A 22,812-nucleotide genomic window follows, 5' to 3' on the forward strand; every position below is an offset into this window, starting at 1 on the left:
ACGGCTGTGACCATAGTGCTGATGTAATTCTAAATACTGATTTTTCTAACTCAAATTACAACAGCAACCTTTCTCCCACTCTATAAAAAAACAATGATCTTAAGAATGTATTCTTTCAAATTCCCTATGAGCAGGACACAAATGTTACGTAGTTGCTTATATTTAAGAAATGGAAAGCCAAGCTATGATATTTATAAAAAAGGACTATGTGATGAGAGATGGGTGGGAAGAGTAGGGAAAGGCCAGAAGCTAGAAGTCCTTGAAAGTATCTTGTTTTGTGGATCCGATTTCAGATCCATGTGAATTTTTACGTAACTGTAAAACAAATTTAAATGTTGGAAAGCAAATCCCTTAAAAATTGGAAATACAGTGAGTTCAAGGAGACTCCTGTTGGTCACACACACACACACACACAGTGAAATAACAGTGGCTTTAAAAAAACAATTTTGGGGGACTTCCCAGTTAGTCCAGTGGTTTAAGAATCTGCTTTCCAAAGCAGGGGATGTAAGTTGGATCCCTGGTCAGGGAATTAAGATCCCGTATGCCTTAGTTGGGCAAGCAACTAAGCCCACAAGCTGCAACTGCTGGAGCCGGTGTGCAGAGACCCCACACTCCATAACGAGAGAAGCCACCACCGTGAGAAGCCCGCGCTCCGCAACGAGAGGCAGAGGCAGCTCATAGAGGCTCCTGCCGGTCAAAGATGCGAGCCTTGGACACGAGCAACTGCAACGGAGTAGACACACCGACTGTGCTTTTACCTATCCATTTATAGTGCTACAGTTTTAAATCCCCAAGGTGTTGGGAGAGTGCTAGACAGCCAACTCACACTGAAAGCTCATAAGTAATAGCAAAGAAACAGGCATTTGTCTGGAGTTTCGTATACGAACTGTACTTTGGGGGAAATCACATGACGGGTGGGGAGTTCCCCTATACAGAAGTCATCCAGAGAAAAGGAGAAGCAGGAATGACACAGGATTCAAGCACCACCGTTTCGCGGAACTCAGTGGATACGTGGGGTCACGCGCCCACCACTCACAGCTGCTAACACCCCAGGAGACACCTGGGCCCTGGAGGAGGACACACCATCCCTGTAAAGCAGTGGTCGGAAAACCGACACCGACGCTCAGCAAGCGTCCCGGTCTAACTATCAACACACAGGAAACCCGGGCAGCGTGAGACAGGACAGTGCTGAGGCGCAACCCACAAAATCTGGCCTGTGGGAGCTCCGGAGGACCAACAGCCCAGACGCTTCCTCACAACGCTGCAAGGGATCCAAGGGGGAGACGGGGAAGGTGTGGGAACGGACGGATGAGCAAACACTGGAGAATCACACCAACCAGTCACAGTGCCGGGACCCCATTCGGGTCCTGATTCAAATTGCAAGTGACGCAACAATTATATGACAATCAGGGAAATGTGAATGATGGCTGGACATTTAAAGGTAATAAGGAATTATTAGGATTATTAATACTTAGATGTCATAATGACACTATCTGTGTTTTTAAAAGATTTCCTATCCTAGAGACACTTGGAAAAATTTGCGGATGAAGTGATGATTTGCATCTGAGGGATGATTCAAAATGAATGGGGGAGAGGAGAGATAAGTGTATAGGTTAAGTGAGCAGCTGAGTGAAAGAAAGTGAAAGTGTGAGTCACTCAGTCGTGTCTGACTCCTTGTGACCCCATGGACTGTAGCCTGCTAGGCTCCTGTGTCCATGGAATTTTCCAGGCAAGAATACTGGAGTGGATAGCCATTCTCTTCTCCAGGGAATTTTCCCGACCCAGGGATCGAACTCCGGTCTCCTACATTGCAGGCAGATTCTTTACCATCTAAGCCACCACGGAAGTCCTAAACAAGCAGCTACTCATTTCCAAAGGGGTCCCAGTGGTCAAATATGGGACAATCTGGGCAAGAAAATGACAGCAGGCATGGATTGTGACTCATGGAATAAAACAGAGATCCTTGAGTCCATGTTGGAATAAATTAAAAGGCAAGTGGGAGGAAAAGGAAAGCGCTTCCTTACAGTAAATTCTAATGAATAAATATAGAGGAACCACGGAGATGGAAAATCACCACTTGGCAAACACCATGGTAACAACTGTTACAAGTGCAAGCTGTGCGTGGACACTGAGATCAGGAGAGGAGAAGAATGACTCGTAAGAGGATATTCACATGGGACTGAAACACTCCCCTGCCCAACACTGCTGGTCACAAACGGACACAGCGACTTTGCAGTGGACAGCAGGGCACCTCCGACAAGGTCTAAGTGGCCGCCACCAACAATGGGCAGAGTGCCCGCCTGTACCTCCTGAAGGGCCAGGGGCCAGCAATAAAATGCATGACCAGGATTAAATATGCCAGAAATGCAAAACCTACACTTAAGTCATGAGAAAACAGCAGGGACATTCTATGAAAAAACTGGCCAGTACTCTTCCAAAGGGCTTTCCAGATGGCGCTACTGGTAAAGAACCCGCCTGCCAATGCAGGAGACACAAGAGAGGTGGGTTTGATCTCTGGGTCAGGAAGATCCCCTGAAAAAGGGCTTGGCAACCCTCTCCAGTATTCTTGCCTGGAGAATCTCGTGGACAGAGGAGCCTGGTGGGCTACAGTCCAGGGGTCTGCAAAGAGTCAGACACGACTGAAGTGACTTAGCACGCATGCACTCTTCCAAAACTGCCAGGGCCCTGAAGGACAAAGACAGACAGGAACTGCTCACAGTAAAGGGTGTGGGGTGGGGGCAGGGGGTATGACACCCGTACAGCATGTCCGGAAACAGAGGGTCCCGCGCTAGTCAACATCGGAGTCAAGGCTGATTTCCCGCTTTTGTAATTGTCCGGTTTTCGTTACGGAAGATGTTAGCCTTTGGGGACGCTCTAAGGACACATGGGAATTCTCTGCACTATTTTTGCAACCTCTCTCTGTGTGGGAAATTGCTTCAGAATGAACAGTTAAACACAGTTTTTAAAAGTGCTTATTAGCTGATAATTGCTGATGGATACCTGGGGTCTCATTATGTTCCTCTCTCAATGTCAACAGATATTTGAAACGTTCCATGAAAGAAAGTTAAAAAGAGACTGGTTTAAAAGACAAGACAACCTTATTTGGATTCAATTCAAAGAAATCTACATAAAAGACATTTCTGAGACAGCCAGGCAAATTTAAATATGAGCTGGTATTAGATAATACTAAGGAATTACTACTGATTTTCTTGGGGAGGGGTTTTTTTCTTTTAGGTATGGCTTTTTTTCAACATGAAAAAATAACATAAAAGTTACCAATGTAGCCATTTTAAAGTGTACAAATCAGGGGCATTAAAGTACACTCACAGTGTTGTAAAACCATCACCACCTCTGAGTTCCAGACATTTTTATCACCCCAAAAGGAGACTTCATACCCACTGGCACTCACTCCCCATTCCTCCACACTCCCAGCCCCTGGCAACCACTAATCTATGAATATTTTATGTCTCTATGGATTTGCCTATTCTGGATATTGGACTTCCCTGGTGATTCAGCAGTAAAGAATCTGCTGCCAATGTAGGAGACCTGGGTTCGATCCCTGGGTCAGGAAGATCCCCTGGAGAAGGAAATGGCAACCCAACTCCAGTATTCTTGCCTGAGAAATCCTTCACAGAGAGGAGCCTGGCTTTCTGCAGTCCTTGAAGAAAGCTGAGCGCCAAAGAATTGATGCTTTTGAACTGTGGTGTTGGAGAAGACTCTTGAGAGTTCCTTGGACTGCAGGGAGATCCAAACAGTCCATTCTAAAGGAGATCAGTCCTGGGTGTTTTTTGGGAAGCGTGATGCTGAAGCTGAAATTCCAATACTTTGGCCACCTCATGCAAAGAGTTGACTCACTGGAAAAGACTCTGATGCTGGGAGGGATTGGGGGCAGGAGGAAAAGGGGACGACAGAGGATGAGATGGCTGGACGGCATCACTGACTTGATGGACGTGAGTTTGAGTGAACTCTGGGAGCTGGTGATGGACAGGGAGGCCTGGGGTGCTGCAATTCATGGGTCGCAAAGAGTCGGATAGGACTGAACAACTGCACTGAACTGGGGTTGCAAAGAGTCGGATACAACTTAGCGACTAAACAGCAAGTCTGGACACTGCATGTAGTATATAAATATTAAATATATACATTGTGGCCTTTCGTGACTGGCCTTTTTCACTTACCATAATGTTTTCAAGGTTCATCCATGCAGCAGTATTTTTCATTATTTCATTCTTTTTACTGCTGATATATTCCACTGGGACAACAGACCACATTTCCTTCACCCAGTCATTTGTTGATGAACACGTGCATTATTCCCACCTCTTGGCCACTGTGAACAGCGCTGCTATGAACATTCACGTGTAAGTTTTTCTTTGAACATTGGTTTTCAGTTCTTTTGGATATATACCTAGGAGTGGAATTGCTGGGGTCATACAATAATTCCACATTCAGCTTACCATGGAACTGCTTTCCATAATGGCTGTTTTTCAGAATGGGTTCTCCACTTTACATCTGTACCAGTATTCCTATATTAGGGTTCCAATTTCTCCACATCCTCCCAGTTCAGTTCAGTCACTCAGTTGTGACCGACTCTTTGCGACCCCATGGACTGCAGCACACCAGGCTTCCCTGTCCATCACCAACTCCCAGAGCTTACTCAAACTCATGTCCATTGAGTCGGTGATGCCATCCAACCATCCCATCCTCTGTCGTCCCCTTCTCCTCCCGCCTTCAACCTTTCCTAGCATCAGGGTCTTTTCCAATGAGTCGGTTCTTTGCATCAGGTGGCCAAAGTATTGGAGTTTCAGCTTCAGCATCAGTCCTTCCAATGAACATTCAGGACTGATTTCCTTTAGGACTGACTTGACTTGACATCCTCCCAACGCTTGTTATTTTCCTTTTAAAACTATTATGGTGGTCCAAGCGGGTGTGAGGCGGGATCTCACTGTGGTTTTGATTTGCATTTCCTGAATGAGAGATGATGCTGAACACCTTTTTGTGCTTTTTCATTACTGGTAAATGTCTTAATGCACTGCAATCAGGTCAAAACCAACCATCTCTTTTTGAAAGGCATACTACAATCTGAAAGGCTGTAACATTAAGTATGGGATTTGCTTTATAATACAGCAGCAAAAAAAAAAAAAAAGTAAATTTCCAAAAAGAACAAAAAGGGATAGAAGAAGGGAATATGATATAATCTTTTAAATGTTGCATCTGCGTGATAGACAGATGAGGAGAATCACTGTGTCTTTCTGCTTTTGTGCATGCTTGAAATTTGCCACAAGAAAACGAATTTTAACATTTGTCACGATGAACTGAAGTCGTGTAAACCAGGTTATTTATTCCTGTCACCTTCAAAACTTGTGTTTTGAACGAGTGGAATAAATTCCTGCTCTACCAGCCTCACAGGGTACTGCCCGTGAAGGACCCCCGAGACCTGCGCTTTCTGACTTCCAGGCGCGGTTTGGGTGCGGGGTTTCCAGACTTCACGGCTGTGTGCTCTTTTTCTAAGCATCGTGAGAGACCAGCGCTCTAGACTGGAGCACGTGTGGGAAATTCCGGTCCAACAGGGAGGAAGCAGCAAGGGGACCCTGGGGGCACCAGCCTTGCCTTAGGATGCTGACACGGTCCCGTGGTGCCCTGTCCAAAACAGACAGCAGGAGCCCCTGGCCGCCTGCAGACGCATACCCGCTGTTTCTTCAACGATGCTGTCAGGACCCCACCGGCTGGAGGGGACCGGCTCACTCTACCTGGGAAGCGGGGCGGGAGGACACTAAAATCATAACTGCTTTTTTTTTTCCTTCGGAGATGTATGTGTGAAAAGCAGTCGTAATGTGGGACTTCCCTGGTGGTCCAGTGGTTAAGACTCTGCACTCCCAACGCAGGTAGCATGGGTTCGATTCCTGGTCGGAGAACTAAGATCCCGCACGCTGACTGGGTGGTCAGAAAAACAAGCTGTAATGTAAGGGTGGCCAGGTGCATGGTTTTATTCCTGCATATTCTTTTCATCTTGCTGGACACTGTCTTTCCAATGAAGTAGTTTCAGTACACTGACCAGACTTGTCAATTCCAATTCTTCCAAAGAGGCAGCAAAAATCTTAGGAAAAGCTACAAGCATTTCTCTTTCTCACTCTTGTTTAGTTGCGAAGTCCTGTCCGACTCTTTGCGACCCTGTGGACTGTAGCCCACCAGGCTCCTCTGTCCTTGGGATTTCCCAGGCAAGAATCCTGGAGTGGGTTGCCATTTCCTTCTCCAGGGGATCCTCCCAACTCAGGGACTGAACCCTTACACTGATAGTGATTTGATAGGTTGAGAATGTTCAGTGGGCCTCCTTGGCTGTCTTGCCCCATCTTCCCAGTCAGATCAGCTCTCATGCCTGGGGATGGAGGAGGGAGGGGGATACCAGCTTGGCTGCCTGAGCCCCCAGATTCATCTCACGCACCCAGGCTGCCCCCAGGGAGCACTCTGGCCTCCCCCGACAGCTGCCTCCACGTACACACTTCGTGGGGAGCCGGCTTACCTCGTGGGCTTCCACCCCCATCTCTTGCAGGGCGGACTTGAAAAACTCGGGGGAAGGCTTTCCCACCACCTCGGCTTCGATACCACAGGCATACTGTGGGAGAGAGAAGGACACGGCGTGGGCTGGGGACCAAGGGATGGTAGGGGGGAACCCTGGCCTGGTGAAATCCTCCCCTGGGGAATCAAAAAGAAAAGGCCCCAGTGTGCACCCAGGGGCCTCCAAGGGTCAAGACACGCGGCCCAGAGGCATGCCTTGTAGGTGAGCGCCACAGCCAGGCTGCCCAGGGTGCTGGGGGCACCCCTACCAGGCCCCTGCCACCTGCCTGAGGGCCAGACGACCTCCGGGGCGTTAGGGGCTCTCCTCTGCATTCCCGCTTCTCCTCCCTTCCCTTCTCCCTCCCCCAGCTCTGTCTCAGGTCCTCCAGCAGATAAAAGGCCCAGGGCCCCAGCCCTCCCACCTGAGTGCAGGTAGGCAGGTGCCAAGGTGGCAGTGACCCGGGGCTGACCTGGGCAGGCAGCCCAGCTGAGCCTGGCCCTGGAAACTGGAGGAGGGGACTGGGAAGGAGTCCGGCTAGCACACATGGAGTCTGAGGTGCTGCAGAAAAGCAGGGCGAGGGACGAGGAGGGTGCACAGGGATCTTAAGGAGTCAAGAACCCGGAGGAGAGGCGCAGAGCACGCCGGGAGGGCCAGCAGGGCAGAGGCCAAGAGTGCGGGGTCAGGGTCCTGGGAGGCGGACGGGGAGGGAGCGAAAGGGAGCAGGGGGACGACCAGCGCAGCTGAGGGGCCAAGCTCCAGAGGAGGTGGAGGGCCAGGCTTGAAGCCGCGAACATGGCGTCCAACTTGGAAAACAAAGGCACTTGGGACTCCGAGCACCCCGTCTTCTCCGGGAAGACCAGGACATCCCAGAAGGCCCTGAGACTGGAAGAAGGTCAGGGGGACCCAGGCAGGTACCTCAAGCGCCTTCATGTAGGGACCGACGTCCAGCATCAGGCCAGAGGTCTCCTTGTAGTAGCGTCTAGAAAAGAGCCAAGGGGAACAGGGTGAGCTGAGCCCAGGGACCTGGGAAGTGCCAAGGGAAAAACCGCCCTGTCCTGGTTCTGGGCTGGCCCAAGAGGGCTGTCACGGACCAGGGTGAGGGCAGACGCCACGCTGAGAGTGACGGACGGGGGTCAGCACGACAGAGCCCAGCAGTGGCCAGCACACCGGGGCGGGATGGGGGGAAGAGGAGGAGGGGAGAGATGGGGGGCCGGCAGCTCTCAGTCAGAATGGCCCCCTGCTGCCAGCCGTGTGGGCACCCCACCACAGTGATGAACGAGGGACCCCGGGGGCAGCTGGGTCCAGTTGCTAACACAGAGAAACACAAGTGACCTATGTTCTGGGAAAGGGCAGCCGGTCCACAGAGCATGTGGCGAACCCCTAACTGCTCATAATTAACCCCTAATTGCTGCCTGGAGAAGAAAACTCCATTAGTTCCACAGCATCTCCTAGCAGCCGGAGGGTCAGGAGAGGTGCCAGGCCTCACGGGCGCCAGATGCTTCTATGAGACGACAACTGTTTCTTCCCCGTCTCGCTGGAGGCTGAGACGGCTTGGCTCCCGGCAGCGCCTCCCAAGACGGTCTCACGTCTTCCCTCCTGTGAGCACCGTGCCCAGGCCACACGCAGTCCCCTCGGGGCACACGGTGACCAAGCCCAGCTTTCTCAAAGCACAGCTATTTGACTACACAGTGGGGAGAAGGTGGTTTGCTCTGTGCGGCTCTGAAGAGATTGAGACCCATCACACCAGTTACCCTTCCCCCTTTCCACGACCGTCGAATCTGGGAGACATGAGACAATATACGCGTGACCCAAATGCCCTTGGACAGATGAATGGAGAAAGGCGTGACACACACACACGGTGGGGTATTACTTAGCCATAAAGAAAGAAAGTCATTTGCAGCAGCATGCACGGACCTAGAGATCATCACACCAAGTAAAGGAAGTCAGACAGAGAGACAAACGCCATACGATATCACTTACACGTGGAATCTAAAAGAATGACAAAAATAAGCAGCATATGTGGAAAAGTAAAGAGAAGACTAGTGAAGCCTGCTGACTTCAGGGTTCAAACCCTCTTCTGACTTGCTTTTAACTGTGGGACTCTGGGTTGCGTACGCCCTCTGGGCCTCAGTTTCCTATTCTGTAAAATGGGTCAAAAGAAGGTCCAGTGCCTACCCTCGTGGGCTGCTGTGAGGCTTGAGCAAAACAATGCAGACAAAGCTCCTAATGTGATGCCTGGGGTGAAGAAACCACTCCAAAAATGTAGCTACCCAGACTGAGATGCGCAATAAGATATGAGCCAGGGAAGAAAGAACGAACGCAGGTCTTTCCAGTTTGTGGGGCCGGACCCTGTCCTGTGTCTACTGGAAATGGTGGGACCGAGCTCCCGGAAGCTGCTTCTAGCAGCTTCCTTCCTCTAGCTCTGCAGCGTCCAGGGACTCTGTCTGCCCTTCTGGGCCCCACCTGAGGCCTCCAAGGCTGCAAGAGCCTGGCCGCCCGCAGCGATCACCCGGCCCCTCGGGTGGGAGAAGCGCGCACCCTTTCTGCATCCTCACTGCCTGCCCCGGAAGCTTCTGTCCGGACGCAGGCTGGGCTGCAGCCAAACTCTTGGCCTTGGCAAGGGCTGGTCCCCTGCCACTGCCTGGGGCCAGGCAGATCAGAGCCGGACTGCTAAAGCCGCGGGGGCCTCTTCCATCACGAACGGACCCAGTCTCCAAGTCAACCCGGGCCTCTCGGTCAGCGTCCAAGGCTCTGCACGCTAGGGGTTGTGCCGGGAAGACGTGGCCCGGCTGGGAAGCCGCACACATGCAGGAAGGTGCCTGGGAGCCAGGAGAGAGCCACCGCTGCTTATGGAGCTGGGGACGCCAACGATCCCCTTTTTAAGGAAAGTGAAAGTGTCAGTTGTTCAGTCGTGTCTGACTCTTCACGATCCCATGGACTGTAGCCTGCCATGCTCCTTTGTCCATGGAATTCTCCAGGCAAAAATACTGGAGTGGGTTGCCATTCCCTTCTTCAGGGGATCTTCCCGACCCAGGGACCGAACCCAGGTCTCCTGCATCTGCAGGCAGATTCTTTACTGTCTGAGCCACCAAGGGAGTCCCCCTTTTAAAAGCGTGACCCCAAAACATAGGCTTAGAGGTTCCTAACTGTCTTGGTCTTAAGTCTGGACTCCAGACATCTATCCTGCATTTAAACAGCCTCAAAACAGCGTTTGCTTTTATTTTTCCCCAGTTCCACAATAAACTATTTGGGTATGATGATTCCCTCAGTCGGGTCCAGGGTTTGAAGGACTGGCCAAGAAAAGCCAAATGTGGCCAAGAGGCAGAGGAGGGGCCAAGCTCCAGAGAAACATCAAGCAACCCCAGACACCAGGTGCTGGGGCCTGGGCTCTCTCGGGGGCCCGCTGGCATCCGCTAACTCAGTCCCCCAAACGTAGGACGAAGCTGTCCCACACTCCTTTGCAGGGGACACTCTCAGACCCAGGCTGCTCCCCAGGGACTCCCTGTCTGGTGAGGAAGCGGACAGGTCCACAGACAAATATGAAAGAACAGGACCTGGGTGACGGCAAGCGGAACCCGGTGCTCTGCGCACTCTGCGTGGGGAGGGCCAGGCATGCTGGGGAGGGGGCGGCAGGGAGGCGTCCCAGAGGAGGAGGCATCAAAGCTGAGGCCTGAAGGTCAAGGGGGATGAGTGGAGGGGTCTAGACCCAGGGGTTCTCAGACTTGGTACCTTCCTGAGGACCCTGAGTGCCAGATGCCACTCCAGGCACACGGAGTCCATCAGATGCCCAGAGGCACCCCCTTGTCCACCCTCCTTGTCCCCTACGCTCCAGGAAATGCCCAGCCAGGGAGAGAGGGAAGGGAGCTGGGGGTTGGGGGGGCTGAGGGCGGGACACGTTGAAGACAGCGGGGGCACGGAGGACAGAACCGAGGAAAGAATGCAGCCAGCACAGGAGAGGACGACCCAGGCGCCAAGGAAAAAATTATGAAACAAGGCCGCTCTGTTGCAGCACACACGGCTCTGTCTGGAGCTGAGGATTCTAGGAGCCTCTGGCCCAGGACAGGCTCAGCTCTGAGCCGGCTGCAGGAGGTGGGAGGCGCACTGTGGAAGGGCCTCCCAAGGACACCCACGCTGCACCGCTTCTGCCCGACGCACCCTCCCCGAGTCTTCCTTCCAGAGTGGCAGGTACTGTACCTTCTTCAGTTTAAATTTAGTCCCGGTGGGAAGAAGAATTGGAACATGCGGCCGAAAAGATCCAATCAAAACCCTCTCTTTGCCACACTGATTTTTAGAACCTAAAGAAAAAAACTGACTTGCATAAATCTAGAAACCTTAATATTTCTTTTTATACTAAATGTGGACTTGCTTTCAAAGGGCCGAGAACTTGTCTTTATTTCTTATTCATCCAGGAAAACAAAAAGGCGTCTTGAGAAGGCCATCTGTTGGCCCAAAACATTTTTAGGGATACAGTAAATACTAGTACCCAAGTTAATTTTTCTTATTCCCCAAACACAAGAGATTTGATATATTTATCTTCTGTTACTGGCATAATAAAAGCCACAGCAGGTCAGGCTTGAACCTGAGTACTCCAACCACAAAGAAGAAACTGTGGATTCCAGAAAGACAGGAAAAAGCCGGAGAGCAGCAGTCAGACAGATTTTACGCTTTATTCCTCTGCCCTCCCTTCCGAGTATTCAGCACAGCCTCCCTTCAAAATGACCACCTGACCTTGCCCACAAGAGCCATTAACCTTCCATAGTCTGTCGCGTAAACAGCTTAATTTTCTGACGGAGGCATGACAGAAGAAATTACAAAGGCAATTCCCACTCTCGGTCCAAACAGATGCCAAATGTAAATCACTCCGTTTTCAGGACGAGGACATTCTGCCCCAGTGAACCCACCACCCTGCCTCCTTGGGGGCACCTCGCGGCCCCACTCAGGTGAAGGATGGCCCCTCACCCCGGTGACCCTCACCTGGGTGTGACAGCTTCCTGCGTCCTTGGGCTGTCCCAAGGGGCGACGACCTAAGCCCAGAAGCTGCTGGCTCCTTTCTCCGACTTCTGAGCACCCAACCCACAGCCCACGTCAGAACCCCATCAGCTAGTGACCTCCTCACTAGCTGCTTACTTGGAAAACACATCTTTGCCTACTACTGAATTTATTATAGAAGTACAAAACTAAAAGAAACTGATTCCATATATTTTTTTTTCTTTTTCAACCACATACCTATTTTAACTACTATCCCTGCTCTGGAAAAATAATTTTTAATAATTAAAAGATAATTTTGAAGAAAAAAGTTTTAACATAAATGAGTAATAACAAAACTTCTTAATTGTGCTGTTCTTTAGCGAGGAGTTGGTAACTTTAGGGAAGCCTACAGGACCAAGGCAGGAATGTAAAAGGGTCAAGCTGGCCAGCTTCTGTGGTTTGCAGTGACCTAAACCACAGAGGTGGGAATACCAGACCACCTGACTTGCAGGTCAGGAAGCAAAATCTGTATGCAGGTCAGGAAGCAATAGTTAGAACTGGACATGAACAACAGACTGGTTCCAAATAGGAAAAGGAGTACATCAAGGCTGTATATTGTCACCCTGCTTATTTAACTTATATACAGAATACATCATGAGAAATGCTGGGCTGGAAGAAGCACAAGCTGGAATCAAGATTGCCGGGAGAAATATCAATAACCTCAGATATGCAGATGACACCACCCTTATAGCAGAAAGCGAAGAGGAACTAAAAAGCCTCTTGATGAAGGTGAAAGATGAGAGTGAAAAAGTTGGCTTAAAACTCAACATTCAGAAAACGAAGATCATGGCATCTGGTCCCATCACTTCATGGGAAATAGATGGGGAAACAGTGGAAACAGTGTCAGACTTTATTTTTCTGGGCTCCAAAATCACTGCAGATGGTGACTGCAGCCATGAAATTAAAAGACGCTTACTCCTTGGAAGAAAAGTTATGACCAACCTAGATAGCAGAGATATTACTTTGTCAACAAAGGTCTGTCTAGTCAAGGCTATGGTTTTTCCAGTGGTCATGTGAGAGTTGGACTGTGAAGAAAGCTGTGCGCCGAAAAATTGATGCTTTTGAACTGTGGTGTTGGAGAAGACTCTTGAGAGTCCCTTGGACTGCAAGGAGATCCAACCAGTCCATTCTGAAGATCAGCCCTGGGATTTCTTTGGAAGGAATGATACTAAAGCTGAAACTCCAGTACTTTGGCCACCTCATGTGAAGAGTTGACTCATTGGAAAAGAGTCTGATGCTGGGAGGGATTGGGGGCAGGAGGAGAAGGGGACAACAGAGGATGAGATGGCTGGATGGCATCACTGACTTGAAGAACATGAGTCTGAGCAAACTCCGGGAGTTGGTGATGGACAGGGAGCCCTGGCGTGCTGCGATTCACGGGGTCGCAAAGAGTCAGACACAAGTGAGCGACTGAACTGAACTGAACTGAAACCGCAGAAGGTAAGACCAGCAAGGAACTGTGGCAGCTAATTTTATGTCAACTCGGCTGGGCCAGGCTGCCCAGATATTTGGTCTAATGGTATCCTGGATGCTTCTGAGAAGATGTTTCTCGGATGACATTCACATTTAAATCAGTAGACTCAGTAAAGCAGATTGCCCTCCATAATGTGGTGGGCCTCGTCCAATTAGTTGAAGGCCCAACCAAAACAAAGTCTGACCTCTTCAAACAAGAAGGAACCTGGAACCTGCTGGCGGATAACCTTGGCACTCAGACGGCAACTCTTCCCTAAGTCTCCAGCCTGCTGGCCTATGCAGGAAAAACCTAGCCTCCACAATCAATTTCTCTTTATATACCCATCTTCCTCAACCTATGACAGGGTTATGTTCTGATAAACGCATCACAAGCTGAAAATATCGTTAAGTCAAAAATGCATTTTTAAAAAAAATGCATTTAATAAGCCCAGCCTACTTTAAATGTGCTCAGAACACTGATATTAGCCTATAGTTGGGCAGAATCATCTGACACAAAGTCTATTTTATAATAAAGCACTGAATATCTCATGTAATTTATTACTGAAAGTGAAACTCAGAATGGTGGTCTGGGTACAGAATGTTCGTACACATATTAGCTGTTGACCCCCGTGATCATGTGGCTGCCCGGGAGCGGCCAGTGCCCAGCATCTGCCTGCATCACAAGAGAGGACTGCACTGCATGTGGGAAAGGATCAGAATTCAAAATTAGAAGTCGTTTTTCTGAACATGCATAGCTTTCATACCATAACCAAATCGAAAAGTTATCATTTGAACCACTGCTAAGTCAAGAACTGTCTGTATATACATCACCACACCCAGTTGGTTCTGTTTCTCTGGAGACCACTGACTAACACAGGATACAATTTTTTGCATGATAAACACACTGGAATATTTGCAGCAAGACAAAGGTCCGTCTAGGCAAAGCTATGTTCTTTCCAGTAGTCATGTATGGATGTGAGTGTTGGACCATAAAGAAGACTGAGCGCCGAAGAATTGATGCTTTCGAACTGTGGTGTTAGAGAAGACTCTTGGGAGTCCCTTGGATTGTAAGGAGATCCAACCAGTCCATCCTAAAGGAGATCAGTCCTGAATATTCATTGGAAGCACTAATGCTGAAGCTGAAGCTCTAATACTTTGGCCACCTGATGCGAAGAACTGACTCATTGGAAAAGACCCTGATGCTGAGAAAGACTGAAGACAGGAGGAGAAGGGGACAACAGAGGACGAGATGGTTAGATGGCATCACCGACTCGATGGACATGAGTTTGAGCAAAACTCTGGGAGATAATGAAGGACAAGGAAGCCTGGTATGCTGCAGTCCGTGGGTTGCAAAGAGCTGGACAGGACTTAGCAACTGAACAACAGCAACAAGAGAAACGTATCTTCTCTTTCTTTACATCTCTTTCACTTGCCTATTTTAAAAGAAGCACAGCCATGAAGAAGTATTTCTCTACTGTACAAGATGTACAATATTTCTCTTGGTACAAGATGAACGTCAGCCAACCCTGAAGACTGGAGATGGGCAGGAGGTCGCGGTGGGGTCTCCGCAGCACCAGAGCTGAGGGGCCAGTGGCTCCACCAAGTGGCAGCGCATTTGGGAATGTGGGGCGAGTACCCTCACATCTTCTGATGTTTCAAGAGAATCCAGAAATCCAGTTATCTTACGTAAAGTCTTCCAATTTTTAAAACGACCTCAAAAAAGCTTAAGATCTTGTGTGGACCCAAAACCTGCTCAGGCTCTGGGAGCGCTCCTGGCCACCCCTGTGCTGACCGATGGGGTGACCGTGGCCTACCTCACCTCCATGTGCCTTTATACACCCATCTGCACAATGGCAATGACGCTGCCCACAGCTCACAGTGTCGGGGTCAGAACTAAACACAGTGAACTACACAGAGGGCTTAGCAATGGCCAGCAGCCGGATAAAAAGGCCCCCTCATGTCTACTGGAATAGCCAGCCCTGTTCAGCAGGCAGAGGTAGGAAGTCCCCAGTCACCAGCAGCACCTAAGCTGGGAAAGGCTACTCCAGAGACGGCCACAGAATTCCTGCCCTGCGCGTAACGCTGGGGTCGGGTTCCACAGCACCCTGTGACTCTAAAACCCTAGTGCTGCTTCCACGGGGGACAGAAGAAACCTGCATCGCTTTCTGGAAAGCAACTTGGCAACGCACACCAAGAACCTCAAAAGACACACCTCACCCGAAATGCCAGAAAGAGGCTGATCACGGCCTTACTCAGGGAGAAAATCAGAAACAACCTACAACTACAGGAGAGCCTGTAAAAAAATTTAACAGGAATAACCTCGCTGCAGAGACGTCTACTTCTCACATGGAAGTGTTAGTCACTGAGTTATGTCTGCCTCTTTGCGACCCCGTGGACTGTAGCCCTCCAGGCTCCTCTGTCCACAGGATTCTCCAGGCAAGAGTACTGGAGTGGACTGCCATTCCCTCCTCCAGGGGATCTTCCCAACCCAGGGACTGAACCTGGGGCTCCCGCATTGCAGGTGGATTCTTTACCCCCTGAGCCACGAAGGAAGCCCTATTGTATGCAAAGTGGTTCACAAAATATTCGGTGAACCACTAAAACCTCGAGGCAGAACTAGGTTGAGTTAGATACTGACGCTGTGAACACACCACGCGTAATGATTTCTGCACAGAAAACTGCTGGGAAGGACACACACAAAAATGCTGACTGCTGTTCTCTCCTGAAGTGGGACAGAAAATGCTCTTTTCCTCTTTCCACTCATCTGTATTCAACAGTTTTTCTTCAATGAAGATGTGTTGTTCTTGGTGATAAAAGAAGTTAAGAGAAATAATCAACACAGTGTTTTGAAAGAGATGGTGAGGCCCAGGCTGCAGACTCGGATAAACATGTTGGTGACAAAATTAGAAGCTGACAGGCTGCTCCGAGACCAGAGATGTGGGGCCCAGACAAGCGCCCAGAGGCCCTCAAGCCTATTTTCACTGCTCGGGCGTCCATCTCCTTGGCACAACCCATCAGCGCTGTGCTGTGTCCTGTGACAATGACGGAAACTCGGGACGGCCACCCTGATCTCCAGGGGTCTCCTCTGCAGTGACCTGCCCCTGGCCACTCCCAGCCTTGTGGTCACGGGGAAGCCTAACCAACCAGCTGAAGACCAGGTCTCTGCTCAAAAATTATCAAAAGACAGAGATGACAAAATGATGGGGAAAAAGCAAGAAAAGGAGAGGGAAGGAAGAAGGAGCCACACTGCCTCCACCCCATGCCCACCCTTCCCAGCTTCTCTGCTGATTCCTTAAGTCAGAGAGACCCACGGAGCATCGCCCAGAGTGGCCGGAAACGACTCCCCTCCAGCCGACTTACCCTTTTCCCAGTGAGAAGAGCACAGGGTTTTCCAGCTCCATGAGCACCTGGAAAGCTTTATTCATGTTTTGATAAGAAAAGCCTTCTCCGGCGTCTGCAATTACGACACAGTTTGGGTTGGACGTGTCGATCTGATCAAATTCCGAGCGGACTCCTGAAAAGAGGGAGAGAGAAGGGTTCGATGCCTGGGTCGGGAAGATCCCCTGGAGGAGGGCATAGCAATCCACTCCAGTGTTCTTGCCTGGGAAATCCCACGGACAGAGGAGCCTAGCAGGCTACAGTCCATGGGGTCGCAAAGAGTTGGACACAACTGAACGACTTAGGAATAACCACCACCACCAAAGTCTGCAAGTGACTATGAGATGCATCAGAAAGATAAAGGTGGATAGTTGGATGGAGGGATGGGGAGATGTCTAATGAAGAAAACATGGCGAAATGTCATTGGTAAAGTCAAGGTGAAGGGCAAACAAATATTCCAAATAAAATTATTTCAGCTTTGCTGTCTATTTGAAAATCCTCATAACAAAAAGTTGAGGAGGGGGAGGTGGAATTCATCGACAATAAAACCTGAAAACGATTCAAGGTCTTGAAAAGACAGGGACACATATGCAAAACACAGATGCAAGAGTACAGGTGACGAAGGGTGCCTGGCTTCCCCCACAGCTTCTCGAGCTCCAACATCTGCCTGTTGGACTCACTGATGAACGATGTCTTCAAGGGGAACGCTGAGTTTCCCTCTCATCTCTGGTAGGTCCACCCGGACCCCTCCCTCTGCCCCTGCCCCGGGGAGGGGAGGTTTTTCTCTCTTAAATCTTTCTGTTACTTTAAGGACCTGTTCTAAAGACACTGGCATTTAAATCTTTCTGTTACTTTAAGGACCTGTTCTAAAGACACTGGCAAGGATCCCAGATCACAGAGGAAGCATTTCGAGAAAAACAGTTTCCAAAGCCTGGGCATGTCGCCCTCAACTGGCGCCAGAGCTGTGGACTCGGCCTCCAGACCTTCAGGAGCTCTCTCCATTTCTGGGAGTCCCCTACCCCTGTCCAGGGGTAGAAAAGCGTGCTTGCCTCTGCCGCAGGTTTGTAAATAACAACGCCAAGCGCAGAGGAAGGAAGCAGGAAGACAACGACAGAAAAGTGTCCTGAATTCTGAAGCATGTACTGTCTCTTCTTTTTAAATATTCAGAAGGTGCCAGGTAATACTGTTCTTTCTTCTTCATTTCAGCAAAACTCCCAGCTGAGGGTCAAAGGGACTCTGTCCTTCCTTCAGACTGATGTTAGCAAGTAAACCTGTGCCATTAGCCAGCGCGTGGGGCTGGTTTTTACAAATACGGTTCCGAAACCTACAGACCTAACTTTGCATCTGTTCTATTTGTCTGTCTGTCTCTCTCTCTCTCACACACAGACACAGACCCCAGAGGCTAAAATCTTGCCCCCCTTGACAATTTCCTGCCACCTTGCTCCATCCTGGATCACAGAAAACAGACTCAGGGTTTTCCTGCCTCCAAGGAGCCATATGGACCCTGCCTCTGACCACCACCCACCACCACCCCGACCCCTGGGCCCAGGATGATGCCAGGATGGATGGGGCCAGGGTCCCAGCATCAAGGCCCACAGGTCTAACAAGGGCCAGGTGCTCCCTCTGTGTCCTCCCCAGCCCCCAGCTGGAAAGGGGGCGCCTTCACCCCTGCAGGGGCCCAAGGGGGGCCTACCATCGTGGACAAGCAGGTGTGGCCGCAGGCCTCGCTGCTTCAGGATCAGGCAGGCGGCGGGGGCTGGGGCGGTCACCTCGCCCTCGGAGACGTCAAAGCCCAGCCGTCGCAGCAGCCCCACCAGGTCCGCCCGCGACTTCTGCGACTCATTGGTGCAAAATCTCACCTTCAGCCGGGACCGTTTCAGCCTGCAGAGGGGAGACAGGCCGGGGAGGGGGCTGTCAGCAGGCAGCCCGGCCGCCCGGGGAGGGGCGTGGATGGGTGCTTCTTCTCCAGGGGAACAGTCCAGAGCAAGCCGGGTCTCCACGGGCCCCTGAACTGGGCCTCGACAGCCTCACCGGACCCTGCGGTTTCTGAGCTGGAGAAGACCCTTCTCATCCTCGCTGAGCTCGGCACACCTGAGACCCCGAGTTCCCACATGACCTCTGCTTCTGCCTGGCTCACGGGCATGCCCTTCCACCCGGGACACACCGCCTCTTCACTCGTGCTAATCCGCCCGCCTCCCGGGACCCACTCAACACCTCCCCGCACCTCACCGCACCACGCCGCTCAGCCTGGTGGAGGTCCCCTCTGAGCATCCCAGCCACCCCTCCGGGCCCTCCCACCACAGTGAGCATCTCCACTGAGCACCTGAGCTGACCCCTGAGTATCCACATTTCTCCAAAACGCAAAGGCCGGGGACCACGCCTGAAGTGTGCTGTCTCGCCGCTGTCACTGAAGACAGGTCGGCCAGACGGAGGCATCGGGTGCACGGGCAAGCTAACGGGACAGGGGCCGGGGATGCCCGCGGCGTCAGCAGCTCCGACAGCCTGTCCGGGCTCACGGGAGGCCCTGCAGCCCCACTGCACCCAGGCAGGCTCTGTGAAGGCCAAGTCACAAAAGCCGATGCCCAGAGAGAAGCCAGGGAAATAACACTGAACCATTCTGCCAACAGCGACTGAGCACCTGCTGACTGGCACACGGACACGCCGCAGTGCCCACAGGCGGGCTCTCTGACCCCGGACCCTCAGTCGGTGCGTAAGGTGGGAGACCGCACAGAGGAGGGGCGCTGGGATCAGGACGAGAGGTGACGGGAAGGACCAAAGAGGTGAGGAGACAGGACGGCCAGGCAGCGTGGGCAGGACAGGAGGCCTCCCCGGGGAGGAGACAGCTCTGGAGCTGAGACTGGAAGGGAAGCAAGGAGACAAAGGAACAGGGACCCCCAGAAGGAAGGGGGGCCCTGCAATAGCAAGGGGGCCAGCGGGCCGGCTACCTGGCCTGGTCCAGAGCACACAGGGCCCTCCCTGGATGCACTCCGGGCCATGGCGTGGGAGGGCCATGGAAGTCACCAGGCTGCAAGTCAGGAGGTTCGAGAAACCCTAGGGAAAATGTGAAGGGTCTGTCCAACGTCACCTTCTGCGACCATCTGGGTGACGCTGCCCACTCTGTCTCTAGGCTGCTTTTCTTTCTGACACTAACCCGTATCTCCAATCATCTCATGTCTGCACTTGTTCAGCGTCTCTCTCCCAGACTCGCATGCTCCATGAGGTCAGGAACGAGGTCTGACGGCGGGGCCCACGGCAGGCCCCTGACAAGCGTTTGCTGAGTGACTGAGTGATGGCAAGTCCAGATGACAGCTGGTGAGAGGCACCCTGCCTTAGGACCACGCCTGCTACTTCCCCTGAGGGGGCCCCGAGCCTGCACCCCCTTCACTGCACCCCACTCGGTGGTGAAGACACGCACTCCCACGTGACGGTGAGCCTCCAGACCCCCCAGGCGCCGCAGCCGACAGGTGAGACCTAGGAAGAAACGTCAGGCCCTACTGACAACAGGGCGAACAAACGCAGACGGAGAGGCTGACAATGTCGTGCAACCAGCAGCCCAGGTGATTCAGTCCTTTCTCAGTATTTGTCTTTCCTAATCAGGGGGTTATGAATTATCAATTACGCTTAGTGGTTAATTGCCCTTCATAAAGACAGCTTTTGTATTTTTAAATTAGGCAGTTAATATATTGTAACTAATAGCATCACCTTGTATATTACGGACAGATCTTCCACGGATTGGCGCTTGGGATGTGCGATCCGCACCCAAGTTAATGGAGCAGTTGAGGGAAGAAGGCAGCGGGTGCCGGGGGACTAATTATTGCTAATGGATTACGATGTGACCTTCTCAGAACAGTGAGCAATCGTGTGACGGTGAGATGACAGGACCTCGCAGCTGCTATTCCAAACACAGCTCCGATGCCCATGAAACACAGGTAAACAACAGAACTCACCGCAGACACTGTTCTCCACCGACACACAACGTACGTTTACTGGAGACACAGTGCTTTAAAATCAAAAGTACTCAAATGGAGAAAGCAACATGGAAACCTCTATACTGCTGCTGCTGCTGCTAAGTTGCTTCAGTCGTGTCCGACTCTGTGTGACCCCATAGACTACCATATGTAAAACAGATAGCCAGTGGGAATTTGCTGTATGACCCAGGGAACTCAAACTGGGGCTCTGTGACCACCTAGAGGGGTGGGGTGGGGTGGGGTGGGAGGGAGGTAGAAGAGGGAGGGGACATATGTACACCTGTGGCTGATTCATGCTGTTGTATGGCAGAAACCAACATGATATTGTAAAGTAATTATCCTCCAATTAAAAATAAAATAAAATTACTAGTTTTAGGACTGAATCAGCCCCTGGACAGCAGTGGGCAATGCTCGGGGAAGGCCCCTCACCACGGGTCTATCCATTCATGTCCCTGACCACACCCTCTTTTCGCTTTCTGGCATGAGCCCCAAGTCGTCTCTTCATTTTCCTTAATTACTAAAAGTAAAAAAAGTACTGGTTGGATGGATGCGTACATGCTCGGTCCTGTCTGACTCTTTGCAACCCTTCGGACTGTAGCCTGCCAGGCTCCTCTGTCCATGGGATTCTCCAGGAAAGAATACCAGCGTGGGTTGCCATTTTCTCCTCCAGGGGATCTTCCCGACCCAGGGATCCAACCATCATCTCCTGTGTCTTCTGCATTGTAGGTAGATTTTTTTTTTTTTTACCACTGAACCATCAAAGAAGCCCTAAAGCATTATTCATTATTATTATAAAAAATAGTAAAGGATGAATACATTACATTCAGCCTTGCCTTGGGGGTCGGTATCTGTGATCCGATGTCATCCTCACCCCTTGAGGGCAGAGCCCCCTTTGGACACCCTGTGTCCCCCACATGCACCCCCAGGGCCAGGAGCCTGGAGCACACAAGGCATTAAGCACCTGCCAAATTGAGTCTGTGAGCTATGGAGACGAGAACCAGGAGCCTGTCCCAGGGATGAGAAAACAGGAGCTCCGGGAGGCAGAGACCCGAGAAGGTCACACAGCGTGTGAGCCGCTCTTGGCTCAACTGTGTCCCGCCCCTCATCTCGTAGGCTGACCCCCTCGGGAGGGAAATGAAGGTTAGGAGAGGATGAAAGGGCGGGGCCGGGACAGGACAGAATCACAGCCAGAGATGCCAGGGATCCCTCTGCGACCACAGAGAGGAGGCCACGTCAGGGCACAGTTGAAGGGGGCCGCCTAGCAAGCCGAGAAGAGGGCTCCCCCCAAAAAACCCACCCTAGGGCACCTCGATCTCGGACACCCAGACTTCAGGACTAGGGGCAGATAAACCTCTGTCACTGAGCCCCTCAGCTTGTGGTACTCTGTTCCGGCAGACTAAGACAATGGAGGAGCCAAAGCCTTGGAGTCTCTTAGAGGGGTCACTGCTTAATATCAGATTCAGCCTTGAACGGCCTGGAACACACGAACCCAATGTCAGGAGAGAGGGAGCCAGGAGTGGCTTCAGGGCTGTGGCAGAGCCTGCCATGGGCCTCCCAAGGGCAGCGAGCCCCAGGGACGTCAGCATTGGGCTGGGCCAGGCCTTCCCATCCCCCAACACCCTGGAACCCTGGGGACAGAGGGCGTACCGCAGGGCCCTGGCAGCCAGAGCAGGGCTCCGGCCGGACGTCCCCTCTGAGACCGCGGCCACGTTCTCAGTCCCCTGTGCCTCCCTGGACCCTTCCCGGAGTGGGTGGGGACTTGCCCCTGCTTCCCGTGGGCGCACCGGCTCTTTGAACTGACCTTTACCTCCTCCCGGAGGCTGGGACAAGCTCTGAGTGACAGCGTCGCATGATGCCATTACTGAGCATCACATGAGCGGGTCCCTTGCAAATCACCTTGGACCTCACACATCTGCTAGCTGTCGGCATCTGCCAGGGGCGCTCACCCGAAAATAATGGAAACCCTCTCATTATCGCTCAGGAGCAGGTAGAGTGCTGGGACGATTACTGGACATCCTGGCTGACCTTGGCACAGCTCCACCACCTTGTGCCCTCTGGGCTCACCACAGAGGAGCTGGACAGGGGCAAGGAGGCTGCCCTGGGGAAGGCCCCTCCAAGCTCAGTCCCCACCCCGCCCCAGCCACCTCTTACCATCATCTGACCCCAAAGGCCCTCACATCACCCTGAGTCTTTGCCATCACCCTGAGTCTTTGCCATCACCCACTCCCTATGGTAAGTCCTACGTATCCTTCAGAGCCTGGTTCGTTCGTCCCTTCCTCCAGGAAGGCCCCCCAGAGTTCTGTCCCCTCCCAGGCAGAGTCTGTCCCACTTGGCTTTCGCAGCTCTTGAAACACGGCAGTGCTTTTCTGTGAGAAGCACTTAAGTGATCCAAATTCTAATGGAACCAAGTCATTCTAGCACCCAGAGAACCTCGGG

General features: G+C 51.7%; 1 protein-coding gene across 3 annotated transcripts in view; it reads right to left on the bottom strand.

Moving 5' to 3' along the window:
- LHPP (phospholysine phosphohistidine inorganic pyrophosphate phosphatase) overlaps positions 1-22,812 on the bottom strand; it is a 128,668-nt gene that overhangs the window by 93,649 nt on the left and 12,207 nt on the right. For all 3 annotated transcript variants that reach the window (XM_070364037.1, XM_070364038.1, XM_070364036.1), the window contains exons 2-5: positions 18,102-18,289; positions 16,391-16,544; positions 7,466-7,529; positions 6,515-6,607 (exon numbers count right to left, since the gene is read on the bottom strand). In XM_070364037.1, coding sequence (XP_070220138.1) covers positions 6,515-6,607; positions 7,466-7,529; positions 16,391-16,544; positions 18,102-18,289 — 499 coding nt within the window. The remainder of the gene's footprint in view (positions 1-6,514; positions 6,608-7,465; positions 7,530-16,390; positions 16,545-18,101; positions 18,290-22,812) is intronic.

Source organism: Bos mutus, chromosome 26 (assembly GCF_027580195.1).
Source record: "Bos mutus isolate GX-2022 chromosome 26, NWIPB_WYAK_1.1, whole genome shotgun sequence".
NCBI lineage: Eukaryota > Metazoa > Chordata > Mammalia > Artiodactyla > Bovidae > Bos > Bos mutus.